General features: G+C 41.1%; 1 protein-coding gene across 2 annotated transcripts in view; it reads right to left on the minus strand.

Annotated features, from left to right (window-relative positions):
* The window catches only part of slc23a2 (solute carrier family 23 member 2), a 57,927-nt gene that overhangs the window by 13,837 nt on the left and 29,863 nt on the right, over positions 1 to 14,227 (minus strand). For both annotated transcript variants that reach the window (XM_084055008.1, XM_084055007.1), the window contains 5 exons: positions 10,543 to 10,641; positions 8,350 to 8,466; positions 7,718 to 7,875; positions 2,063 to 2,151; positions 1,367 to 1,434 (listed from right to left, as the gene is read on the minus strand). In XM_084055008.1, coding sequence (XP_083911134.1) covers positions 1,367 to 1,434; positions 2,063 to 2,151; positions 7,718 to 7,875; positions 8,350 to 8,466; positions 10,543 to 10,641 — 531 coding nt within the window. The remainder of the gene's footprint in view (positions 1 to 1,366; positions 1,435 to 2,062; positions 2,152 to 7,717; positions 7,876 to 8,349; positions 8,467 to 10,542; positions 10,642 to 14,227) is intronic.

Consider the following 14,227-nt stretch of genomic DNA (forward strand, 5'->3'; position numbering starts at 1 on the left):
GGACGGACGGACAGGGTGCAAAACATACATGTAGTCTCTGCCATGCCATGCCTTTCGGCCTGGTGGAGACAGCAAGGATGCATACACAGTTGTCATCTGTTTACATCCATGACTGTAACCAAATTGTTGATTATATATTTGTAATCATTTGAGGAGGAGATTGGTCTAAATAGTTACCAGAGCAAATCTTTCCGTTACACTTGATTGGAAATCTGTCAAGCACAATTAAATTCAATAAATGCATGGCTCTTTTCCACTGTTTAAATGCTCTGTATTTTTAACCTCTCTGTACATCTTAACCCTCCAGCCCTCCATTTATTAGTGTTCTGTCCCTCAATTCGATTTGGTCCGATTCGGTTAAGGTCTCGCACATGCGTCAGAACAGTTACTCAACTGGCTTACACACAACCACAAGAAAAGGTTAATGTGAGTTAACGTCTCCTGTCACACTTTGCACACACATGCCTGCAGCGGTACCAGACAAAAGCCAGACATGTGGTTGCTATGCACGCATTACCCCGTGACATGACATGGGCCGCGCACACTCATTGAGCTTTGCGTCTTCCTTTATGGTTGCCTTCAGCAGATTTGTTCGTTCCTCAAAATGGACTTGCTTCATATCCACTAAGGGTCTCTGTCTCTCAACGTGCCAGGCTAAAGGCTGAATCAATCTCCTTCCCTCTACAAATATGTGCGTGAAAAGTGTTGAGCGACAAAGCATAGATTCATACCAACATCTGTATTCTATTTCCACATTCTGAAAAAGCGGTGTTGCTCCATGCATTGTCTAGGTCAAGGAGCATTGTTGCATTGCTCATTGCACGCAGTACCACGGCATCCGCCCAAAGATGTTTCAGGAGCACGCGCGCGCACATGCATCGATTAAAAACAATCCTTAAGTTCACACCTCAACACAGTTTACAATGGCTGCCGACTGCTGAGTGTCACACCAGCGTGAATTAACATAGGAACGAGCCTGGATGCATACATTCCCACAGCAGCCATTTTGCTCTCACGTCATATGTGAATATGGTGTATGGTGTGACCTGCTAAACCCTGTAGTGTAGGTGTTAAGCGTGACGTCATTAAAATAGCGTCCCACCAAAGATAAAATCACCAATGCAACACTGGCAAGGAGTGAACTCGCGAAAATGTTGAGGAAAGTTTAAGTTATTTGCAGAGGTTACTTTGCAGCGAGACAAAGTGGCAACTAACCAAGAAGCTCCGTGTGGTCTGAACTAGGCGTGGACTAGGTGTACACACAAATATGACATGGAGGTTTTGTACACACACATTTAGCAGAAAAATGCTATTGCTGTGAATTCGGCATTAAACACTCCCTTCTCTCAGTGATTCGCTTCCTCACCTCTCGTATCCTGGGGTGCCAGATGTGCTCTGTATGCATGAGTTCTGTGCCGTTCAATAGTGGAACCGCTGGTCACAGGAGAAGATGGAGCGAGATAAGGAGAGAGGACGATAAGCACAAAAATATGATTCATTAACATGTTTACTTATGAGCTACAGAAATGTATCAACACAACACTGAGTTGCAGGAAAAAGAGAGATTTTGCCATTTCAGGCCAGCTACTTCCCTGCCAGGTTGAACTGGCTGTGATGCTCATACATTTTAGGCTTGGGACCAACAGTTATGTCAGGTAAGAGTTACCTTTGTGTAGCCAGACGATTGGATATGTTCGCCTGCCGAAGCCTCTGGGGAAATTATCATTAAATGTAGGGGCTAAAATGGGTGTAAACAATTTGGAGATAAAAAAATTAAATAACTGCATTGCAGAATCATTGTAAAGCCTATAGGGCGGTCCTTCATATTGGGACAGTGATATGATTTGTTTTCAAAGCAGCGACCGTAAGTTTGTCAGCGGCTGTTCTCGCCGCTGTTCTAGCCCATACATTCAAATTTGATTTCCCCATACGTTTCAGTAGGCGGAGATCTCCGATCAGCTGTGTGAGACTAGTAGGCACAATGTGAGACTGAGAGAGACAGTGAGAGATACACAGTAACCAGGCAGACAGAGAACGAGACAGTAAGAGAATAATCATTTACCTGTATCATTACACTTCCATTTGTCTAGCGACAGAATGGCCCTGGCTGGGGCCAGAAAAGCAAAAGCACTGGCCTGGAAGAGCGGCAACCTGGAAACCAGCAAAGAAAACGCTCATGAGAAATAACACATTACCAGCCCTCATAATCAAATAACTACTGGAGACACGTGACCTAGTCTTAAAAAAGCTGTAGTAGGATGGAGACATCGTGCTTTAAAACCACTAGGTGTCAGCACTTGGGGAGCAATAATATGACTGCATGCTGCTTAGCATCAGTCCCCCATCCATTTGAATACCATTCACAAAACACAACCAGATAAATGGAGCTAATATCAAGGAAAGTCACATGAATTGGTACATATGCATGGAAAAGCAAGAGCGACGGAATGAAACATGACATGGTCAATCAGTGGAAATTGTAATGGAAAGTCACGAGTTGGTAAGAACTGAGAAAACGAAACAGGAAAATCTTCTTAGAAAAGGGGAAGGGAAAATAGCCAGAATTATATAAAAAGAAAAACAGCCTGAGAACCCACTGATGTTTGAAGTGAATGGAAGCCTCCATACACTATACAGTATATTGGCATGGATGATGATGTAACAAAGATAACAGGGCTAAATTTCAAAAGGAACAAGCACATACACGTGTTAACGGTCATCAGGAAGGACAGAGGAGCAAGACGAGCTGCGTGCACCAGTCTACCACCTTGAAGCCCCCAGTCTATCACATGGTCACATGTGGCGTGCAAGTGGTGACACCTGTGCACACAGACTGACACACGTTTTGCACACACACATTCCTTTCCTGGAACACGATAGATGTGTGTGTGTGTGTGTGTGTGTGTGTGTGTGTGTGTGTGTGTGTTGGTGTCATGACTCATCAAACCACATTGCCCTCACTCTTTCTATTACATAAGCCCTGGGTTCTAAAAACCTTTGACCTCCATTCATTGAATATTTCTAGGGGGGCAACATTTAATCAAACTAATTGATTTATATCGATTATAAAAAATATTTGTTTGATATTTATATATGTAGCCGAACAACAAACACACAATACGTCGCATCACAATGTTTGGTTGCTACTATATATGTATGAAATTAATTCAAGGACCCCAACGGAAACAAGTCCGCAAGGACTTTTTTGGTCGGACCTTTTAGACAAAAGTATTATAAATGTAACTCTGTTGTTTTACATTCTTTTGCCCAATAAAAATGTCAATCAATCAAAAAAACAATAGCTTGTATATCGGCTATTTTCGCAAAAAATATAAAATAAAAAAAGTGGTTAAACAAATTTAATCAATTATATTTTATATCGATTTGTTGATATAAAAAATAAAATGATCCTCTCCAACAAACGCGCTTTGCGATTATTCAATTAATCAAAAAAGGAATCGATGGAACAATCGCTAAGAAGATAACACTACTTATTTTCACCTGGGAGATGGCAACAGGTGTGATATATTTATTTCCGTCCCGTCCTGTTTTAAAAAAAAAAACTTTTATCCATCAATCTCCTTTTCCCTTTTCCGCCCTGGCTGTCTCTCGCATGTCATCTACCACTGCGTTGCCATGGTGACACTGCTAAATGACGGCGTGACATAAGCACTGCCGTCATTAACAAGCTGCCACGTGGTGCCTATGTGCAATAACCTGTTTTATTTTAGCGTGTGTACTGTATGTTTCTCTGGTGTTAGACAATTATTTACAACTTAGGCATTTAGCAGACGCTCTTATACAGAGCGTCTTACAATCAAGCAAGGCAATCACATAATGCAAAGAGACAGTATAGTGCCTCAGGAAACTAGGATTTAGGTTAGATGGATGGACAGACAGATAGTGTGTCTGATATTGGGTTACCTCTCAAGCAGGGTTCCCACTGTTTCCAATATATCATTTACCAGGACATTTCATGTGACCAACATCTACAGTACCGTATATCATTATTATACAGTACATGATGTTCATATTTGAAAATAACACTGCATTATATTTTGGATGGGTTAGTTGAAAGGACACTATTACCTCTGACCAGTAATAGGAAATCCCTTTTGTCTGTTTTCAAGGGCAACTAGTTGTTTTCTAGGACCTTTGGATTATTTAAAACATTTCCATGACTTCAATGACTGGAAAACCACATAAGAATTTGTCCAGGTTTTCCAGGACGCGTGGGAACCCTGTCAAGGCTGAATCCTGAATGTTGGAACAGACAGTAAATAGGACAGTGTTTGTTCCCTCGTCACACTAGGGCTTCAGCCAAGGCCCTCAGACTAGTGTCAAAGAAACAGTGAATGCACTGTGTGTGTGTGTGTGTGTGTGTGTGTGTGTGTGTGTGTGTGTGTGTGTGTGTGTGTGTGTGTGTGTGTGTGTGTGTTGGCTGCTGTATTGCTGTCTCTTGGTTACAGGAACAAGATGATTCTAATACTATACCACTGTGATGAAAAGCGTAGGAGGCCTAATAGAAAGATGGCCATAGTGTGATTAAAACCTCTCTGTGTTTGTCTTTATGCAAGTCATAAGACACACCAGAAAAACACAGATGTGAGATATGAGCGGCAGTATCCCTGGCAACAGCCGCGGTCACCTGCCCGTGGTATTTCAACGAGCGATGATGAGATGGACTTGGCCCTGTGGGTTAAGCCAGGTGCATCATAGCCAACGCAGTACACACTCATCAGATGATGAGCACGGCCAAAAATGAGAGAGAGGGACAAAGAATTGCACACTGAAGTGTGAATTGAAAAGTTAAGTGTATTCCAGGACACCAAATAACCGCTTCTGGGTTCCTGACAGTACACATTAATATAGTGTGAGCAAAGAAAGAGAAGGAACGTTGGAGCCAAAGGAAAGAAGATTAGAGGAACATAATTGTGTAGCTACTTTGGATTTCATAGAAACAGCCAAATCAGGCAAACTTCTACGTGAACTAAACCAGTGGTTCTCAAAGTACGGTCCAGGGACCACCACGGGTTCTTGGGGGGTCCCAGGCGGTCCCCAGCTAAATGAGGAACAGTTTAACCACTTTAAACCCTAATTCAATTATTTGAATTCTACAGATCTACAACCTGACAACGCACCGTGATGTGAATGTCTTGTGAGCCTGTAGATCTGCAATTTTTTTAACATTTTGAAAAACTGAGAAAAATCTTAACAAATCTCTTATGTGGGTCTATGGCACAAAATCTTTTCAGATGAGGGTCTGCTGCCAAATACATATCTGCAGGTGCTTAAAATGTAAATGTTTGAGAACAGTGAATGAGGTGAAAAGAATTGTAAACTAGGGTAATTATCACAGCAACATACAGACTTCCCTTTCTTGATTATGAAGTTGGCCACAAATGACCAGCAAATTCACACGTTTGACTTCAGCTGTAACTTTAGCTCACATGTGTTTGCAGATAAAATTACTGTTTTGTTGTGATGCAGACTTAGATGGAAACCATACTTAAATCAAATGGTTAAAAAAAGGCAACACCTGTTTGTGGTGCCCTTGCCACAAGACCGCACCCATCTTTGAACTTGGCCTTCATTGTGATCTCACCTGTGAACGTTTGTGACTGCATATTGCATGGTGGTGATGCTATTGCATTGACAGAATCTGTGCACAAATAATCAGAGACATACAGTAGCAACACTTGGCAAAGTGCTGAAAAGCTACACTACTTCTGTGGTCGTTACCGCTACAATAGATGTCTCCAGGACCACATTTTGCCATGACAACACACACAGACTAGAAGGTGAAAACAATACCAGCCACGATGTCGCAGCTGGTTACATAACAGACAGGACAGATTACAAACCCAGCCACGGATTGCTGTGGGCTGGGTAAAAATAAATAAATTATTAAATGACCACTGACCCCTGGGTTGATCAGGACACCACAGACACATGACAATGAAACAATGAACTGTGTGTTGTGTGCTCTTAACCACATTATGGTCAGAAATCTGGGAAATAAATATCCTCCCTTTTCTCCTAAGCAATAATTGCTTAAGAGAAAAGGGGGGATATTTATGCTGCCACAATTCGCTTAAGATGTCCTCTCACATATAATATAGGTCTTGGATAATTTACTGACACTGTGTATCAAGTTGAAAGTTTTTAATATTTATTTATTTATTTCAGCGTTGGCTATTCAAAAATAGCAGATCTACACGCTCGTACATCTACCATTTTTGAAAAATCGGGAGAGTGTGAGATTTAGAAAACATTTGTAGAATCGGCCTCAGGTCTTAATGGGTTAAGCACTCACACAAACCGTTCACTCACACACACACACACACACACACACACACACACACACACACACACACACACACACACACACACACACACACACACACACACACACACACACACACAGACACACAGCCACTACAGAATGACATGAAGAGGCAGATAGGGGAACAAGAAGTACTCCACTTTAACAATAACCCTTGTCCTTGACTACCATTTCAAAGTGAGAGACAAGGAAGAGGAAAATAGTAAGAAGAGGAAGGGAAAGAACAATATGTACAGCATGAAGAGCTACATGAGAATCAAGACAATACATGTTAATAATGATCTATGCAGGATTTTCAGGCAGTGGTGGAAAACGTACTCAAAGTTTTTACATAAGTAAAAGTATCAATACTGCTACAAGTGAAAGCCCGGTATTCAAAATGTACCTGAGTAAAAGTACAAAAGCATCGGCGTCAAAATATACTTAAAGCATCAACAGTAAAAGTACTCATTGTGCAGAATGTTTCACAAGTTCTGTGCCCAGGGGGCCCATTGTCTCATAATCCGCCTATGACCATTAGTGTCAACCCCTGGGATTTGTGGTGGGGTTTGTATACATTGTAATGTATGTACATTATTTGAAAGTGTGAGTGAGTGTGCATTTTAAAGTATTAGTGCACACAAGGGGCCTCATTTAACAATATTTTCATTAAACTGTGTGTACATACTTTTACTACTTAATAAATTTACATGTCAGTGGATACAATACAAACTAACACATTCTATGGATTGATATTTTACCCTATATCTGAATAAAGTTTCCAGTAGGGTTTGTCTTACACCTGTTATACAGTAACTGTGATTCTGGGCACTGATGCGGAATTCTACTTTTAGCTACTACTTCTAGCTTTTAAAAATATTATCACTGATTGAATTAGCAGCCTTCAATCATCCCAAAAGTCTTTTTAAGCTTCACATTCAAATATAAATAGTATAAAATAAAATCAGCTTAAGATATTGGGATATTTCGCTGATACCAATTTAACAGAGTACATTTTTAAGGCCGATATTGGCCAGTACCGATATGATACAAAATTAATCGTGCATCCCTCATAAATTCCGTTAGGGAAAACATGTGTGCATCAATGTGTATTTGAAACTCTTATTTACCATAAAATTGACCATATGCCTGTGTAAGTGTGCCTGCCACAGTGTAAGCCTCTGTCTGTGTGTCCTGGAAAGTGAGAACATTAATTTCTGCTGGTCCTTACTTTCCAATGGCCTGTTTTAGGGTTAGGGCCAATAGGGCTTAGCGTTGCAATCAGGGTTAGATTAACCCATTAAAACGAGTTATGGGAATTCATGTAAATCAGTGGAGATCACTCAAGGGTCCTCCCGGGCATTGAATTGCAGTGATGGTGTGAGTGTCTACCTGCAGCCCAGCGTTGTCTGGAGAAGAGTGGTGATGCCCACACAAAAGAAGATGGTCCCAATGAGCTGGCTGGTGGCCCACTGGTCAAAGCCCACACACATGGCCTCGGCCAGGAGGAACGGAACAGCAATGGTTCCGCTGAAGCATGTCAGGTAGTGCTGGAGATACACAGGGGTTAGGGTTAACTTATATATATGTACTATCTTTACAGGTTTTCAAACTATATAACCCTACATACAATACATTGTTGACCTTGATGAATTGAATACATACTGTAGGACCACCTTTTGTGTTATCCTTCATACCGCTGTACTTTTAACAAACTGTTAATAAAGTATTCAATCAATCAATCAAACCGGGGCCCCCAGGGCTCTATACTAGCTTTTTTCTCCAGTTATCTTCACCGAAGAGATTCGACACGTTGTGATGAGCATGAAGATGTGCTATTTTCACCCAGTGTTCGCCCCAAAATAGAGACACTAGGGTTAATTTGGAACACACACCAGATTGTGTTGTTGTTTACAAAAATGTATTCAAAAGGGAAACTATGATGTAATGGTCATAATATCATCAATAAAGGGAAAATAAAAGAAAGTTATTGTTGCCCATACGAGGTTGGAAGGAGGATTTACCTGTAGGCCTAAGAACACACACAGGTACCATGGTGGGGTGTCTTCTATTGTGTAGATCATATCCATCCTCCTGGCATCCATACTGTCTGTGCTGTCCAACGTCTCAGACATTGAGCTCTACAAAGGCATAAACACACACACACACACACACACACACACACACACACACACACACACACACACACACACACACACACACACACACACACACACACACACACACACACACACACACACACACACACACACACACACACACACACGAGGAGTTAATAATTTCCTGAGGTTGAACCACTTAGGGGGAATAGGGGCACCGGGGTGAAGGTGGCCAATCATTACTTTCAACATAATGGTTATTTTTCTCTGTGAACATGATGGATGAGTATATGAACTGTACTGTTCAGACCTGGCATTACAATTTGGTTTGGCTAAATAAACACAGGCATTAACGCCCTCGAGAGATCTTCAGATCTTGACACTCTGCCCACTTTCGGCAGTGCCTGGGGAGATTATGTCCACATATTTAGAGTAGTCTGGACACAAATATGTCCCTGTCCACATTAAGTGAAGTCAACGCCATGTCAACAACATCGCAACATCAGTCATTGTTGGTCAGTGAATGCCAAGTAGCCCAAAAGCTGCTCTCCTCTTCTTCCTTTATTATGATTTTATTCTTTTTACAGCACCTTGTAACACTTGTTTTGAAAGGTGCTATTTAAATGAACTAGCTCTTTTCACCTCTCCAGTTCTCAAATGATGTAAGCTGGCATTGTTCTCGATGTCTGATGCCGCGTTTACACTAGCCGCGACAAAAGCTACAAAACAACCAAGCGTGGCCAACTACATTTCTGCCAAGTCGCTGCTTAAGCCACACTGCATAATGAAAAGAGTTGGGTTAAATATCACATTGAGCTGGCTAAAGAATTAGTTCTTCTTCCTTTTACGGAACAGAGGAAATTGTGGGGAGAGAGAAGGGGAGTGGAAATGGTGAAACAAAAACATATGGTTGTTTGATGCTTCACTGTGTCATTGGAGCACTGGAAAAAATGCTCCAATGACAGTTTTTTGCAGCGTGTCACGCCCATCACACAACGACAATTGTCAGGCATCACACGATTGATTTACACTTCACTGCGTCATTGGGGTGCTTGTAGCCAGCTCAATTTGTTTTTGTGCAGCGACAAGTGTCAGGTGTCGGTTTGTAGCTTCATGGCACTGTCTTTAATTGAAAATGACTTGTAACCTGTTGCTTTGTTGCCGCTAGTGTGAATGCATTGTTAGAACTACAAAACGTCCATAGTGAACACACACACAAAACATCATGTCTGAACAAGGTTAAGTGGGCCATTTTTTTATTCAGGGTTCTATCATGGACTTCAGAGTACACCCTGGACAGCTGTTTAAATGTACAACAGTCAAGACTCTCAGATGTCCATTTAAAGTGCATCCCTGCAAAACAGTTCACTGGCATAAACATGTGTTTTGGGTTTCACCCCTCAGCCTGTGTGACGTCACTCTCACTGTAAGAAAAGAGCCGAGTCACAGTGATGAGGAAGAGAAGAGATTACAGGAAAGAGGAGGAGACAATCAATGAGTCCGCGAAAAACAAAGGATCAGTGATGCTTGCAACATGCTTGCGTTTTAGTTCTGTATTTTGGTTAACACAAAGACAATAAAGTGACCTTGAACACAGAGCTTGTAGGTTTAGATGGAAGAGGTAGTGAAACAGAGTTTGCATGTAGTAAAATTAGCATTAAGTCAGAGAACCCTGTGGGTCCACTCATACACTCTAAGAGTTAGATTAAGTATTTTGCTGTGTAGGCTTGGTGGGTAAGCAGCTTAATACTGGCGTATGACATTTATTAGTTACTGTAAGCCTGTATGTTAAATCTCATGAACCCCAGCTAGCATCCCTATTTTGTGTATTCTTTTAATAGCGGAACATTCATCAAAAAATAGTAGAACATTCATCAAAATAGCAGATCTGCAACCTTTGTAGATCTATTTTTGGCAAAGAGAAGTGGTGTAACACTAAAAAAAAGGAAGGGAAGTATAGACCCTTGGGGATCCTGGCCAACAAAGTATACGTGGTTAAGCTGCGTAAACCAGCGGATGGGTGCCTTGGTCAGCATTTTGACGTAACACACGGACAAAACTGGGGATCATGTCAGTGTGACACTCTTACTGAGTTACCTTCTCGGCTCCTTGGCCATCTTTAGCGTAGATTGCCATCAGCTCCGTGTCCTCCGTATCTTGATCTCCACTGGCCTGGGCCACGCCGTTTACCACCACCTACACACACACAAAACAATGCCTTTGATTTAAGCTGAAGATAATCTTCTTATTGCTGCTTGTTGCATAATGTTGTCAATAACTACAGCCCACAAACTAGCTTCCTACAAAGTATATTAAAGGCATTGTAGGGAGTTCAGACATAATCAAAGAAAAAAACTGTTGTCAAACACCGCCCCTCCAGCAGTTCTTTTCCCCGACCACCAGGGGGTGACGCAGGGGGGACTTTTTAAATGAGTCATGCCCAAAATAGGTTGCCTTATGCGGATACAATTCGCGGAAATGCCCGACCCTACGGTTCTCTGAATTTATATTTTTAAATAGGCACTTTCATGATAAATTGACCACATATATGAAGCTAAACAACTAAATTCTATCCAAACGATTTCTTAAAAGTAAATTATGTGCCTCAAAAAAGAAGTTTGAGAGCGTTTTAAAACCGAAAGTAAAAAATTGATACGGGCACGGACGCGCACGGACACGCACATGCGTGCGTTAATTTACGACCCGGACATAAACAACATGAACATAAACAGAAGGGAAAATACGGATTTCAGACAGAGGACTGTGTTTCAATGAAGGAAAACACCCCAGCATCATTATATAGTGGCTGATAGAGGGGAGAAAATGCAAAAAATATATATATACACATTTTTTTAATTTAGGCTTAATGTTCCCTACAATGCCTTTAAAGTCAGCATGCATGCATAAGTTATGAATGCATGCACCCAGTCAAGAATGTGTCAATGTTATTAACATTGACACATTCTTGACTGGGTGCCATAACAAAGCTGTGTGTGTGTGTGTGTGTGTGTGTGTGTGTGTGTGTGTGTGTGTGTGTGTGTGTTGGGCGATTTGGACAAAATCTAATCGTAATATTCTCTATTTTCTTTTGCATCTTTTTTGAAAGTTAGAATGCATTTTAGAATGCATAAAATTGGGCTTAAAGGGGTATGAAAACCTAGGCAGATTTTGTAGTTCGTTTCCCAATTCAGGTTAAAAACGAAAGAATGACATGGCAGGCTGCATAAGGCAGACCATATAGTACACCATGATGTAAGCGACACAGCTGTAGTTTATCGAATTAACTCATTCAGTGACATTGACAAAAAAGTCGTCCAAATTTTCATAAGCCCAGAGCGCCATTGACGAAAAAAATTGTCCTTTAAAAAAAATGATTTACTTTTTTTTTTTTTTACACACAGAACCAGGAGATAACGTGATCCGAAGATTTGCTGCTCCATTCACTTTAAAGTATTTGGGAAATATTCTGTATCTCGGCTCCTGTGTTTTACCATGTATTTTTGGCGAGACATTATTTCTATTTTCAACGGCGTATAACAAGCGAACGGGAGGTTGTGATGACTTTTTTTTTTTCCCCGCGGAAGCACAGTGAAACCCTCTGTGATTAGCAACCATCAGGGGATCGATCATACTGGAGATAAATATTCTGTGACTACTTGAAAAGGTAAGAAAATCAAAAAATCTCTGGGACTGGTCAAACACAGACAGAAATAAGTCTGGCACTGAATGAGTTAATGATAATGGGTGTGTTATATTTACAGTAGGCGTTTCAATGTACATTGACAACACTGATGACTTCCATCTACAGTATTGCTGCCTTGCACACCTACAGTAAATCTACCACATCCATTATTAATTTCACTAAATGCAGCTGTGTTGCTTACTAGCCTACCATGTTTTGGAAAACAAAATTTGGATCCTATGCAAACATGTATGTAAACAAACACTCGCATCCTGAACCAAGTGGTGCATCTATGCGTGTGTGTCTTGCATGTATGAGGTCATTTTATGGAGGGACAGTCTAGAAGACACACACACACACGCACTAAATGCCAGTGACATTTGAGGAAGAGAGTAGGCTCGTTTTCTTTTTTTTTTGTCATACAAAACAGGATGAAAAGACAGATGGCTGTACGCAAAAACAACTCGCCTCACATGATAACAAATGTCACCAGGCCGTGTGCACATGTCCGTCATTGTGTTTATGTGCGCGCTAAAGTAGGTCAAATCAATCATCCCATTAAGACCTGAGGCCTTCTACAAATGCCTTCTAAACCAGTTGTTCTCACACTTAAGATTTATTTTTTAAATTCTAAAATAGCAGATGTACAAGCTTGCTGCACGGCACAAAGTGACGTGCTGTGAGCTTGTATATCTGCTATTTTTTAATAGCCAACGCAAAAATCTAAAATGACACAAAATGCTTTCCCGGTTTTAATGGTTTATGCGATCACTCCAGCTGAGCAGGTCTGAAGCACACTACTAACTGACCAGCTCCCCTTAAAGTTTAAACCAGGGGTCTTCAACGTTTTTCAGGCCAAGGACCCCTTAGCTGAGAGAGAGATGAAGCAGGGACCCCCACTACATATTAAATTCATGTTAAATGTGTGTTTTCAGACATTTAACGACTTGAACCCATGTAAAGTTGACCTTTGGCTCTGTACTTTGTCCAATCTTTTTTTCCTGTAGTGTACACCAAACCTCTTCGCCGAAAATAGCCGATCTACAAACTGTAGATCTGCTATTTTTGGCTAATGTTGCCCCCAGAACATTAGCCAAATGTTCAGTGTGTGTGTGTGCGAGCGAGGGTTCAAGTGGTTAATGTAAAAAAAAAAGAAAAAAAGTTCCTATCACACAAAGATTTGGCGGCCCCCCCTGCAGTATCTCTGAGGGCCCCCTAGGGGTCCCGGACGCCCTGTTGAAGACCCCTGGTTTAAACCATAACATGACATTGGATCTTCAGCCAAACAGTTGTGATTGAAAACGTAGGCCTACTCTCTGCAGTCTCCATGTTCTCACCTCAAACACTGGATTAGCAGAACAAGGCAACATGGGCGATTCACATATTTATATTGGATGTGTTTTCTCCATCGCGACGCTTTCTCATCAAAGTACTCGCACAAACTTTGCTCTTTTTTTCAAACCGACCAGTGTCTGTAGCAACATAAGGGTAGGGTAGATTCACTCACTGCACTGGGAAATGAACGATGCCAGGCAGAGGCAGTAGCTACAGATGACCTGCACTGCGCAATAGAATGTGACACAGGCTCCGCAAATCAACCATGGTAATACTTCATTTGCATGCATTTGCTTATTTTACTTGTTAAAAGTGTAAGACCACTTTGGTAGAGGTTTTGGTTGTGTAGTTACCTTGCTATGGTGTAACTCCAAAGGTGGACAAGAAATCTAAAATAATTGCTCCATTAATTATCATAAAATATGCTCCTCATTGACTTACATGGTAAAACAGCTCTCAAAGTCACTCTTTTAGCACATAAATGAACACAAACAAAGCTGATTCAGACAATATAGAACACCAAACCCAGTACTGCATATGTTTTTAATAAAAAAATGTCAACTTCCTGGTGATTTTACTATTTGAAGATCCGGATCCAGATTACCGAATTCTATTTAATACGTTTAATACGTTTAGGGGCAGCACCATTTATCCGTATATCCGCACACATCCCTAGTTCTAGCAGCATACAAGCATGCACATGCATGAGGAAATGTCTGTTTAGTCTACTACGGGTTTGTCAAGATTTAGGAAAAAACGAGTTTA

This window comes from Gymnoscopelus microlampas (genome assembly GCF_963454915.1).
Source record: "Gymnoscopelus microlampas genome assembly, chromosome: 4".
Taxonomy (NCBI): Eukaryota; Metazoa; Chordata; class Actinopteri; order Myctophiformes; family Myctophidae; genus Gymnoscopelus; species Gymnoscopelus microlampas.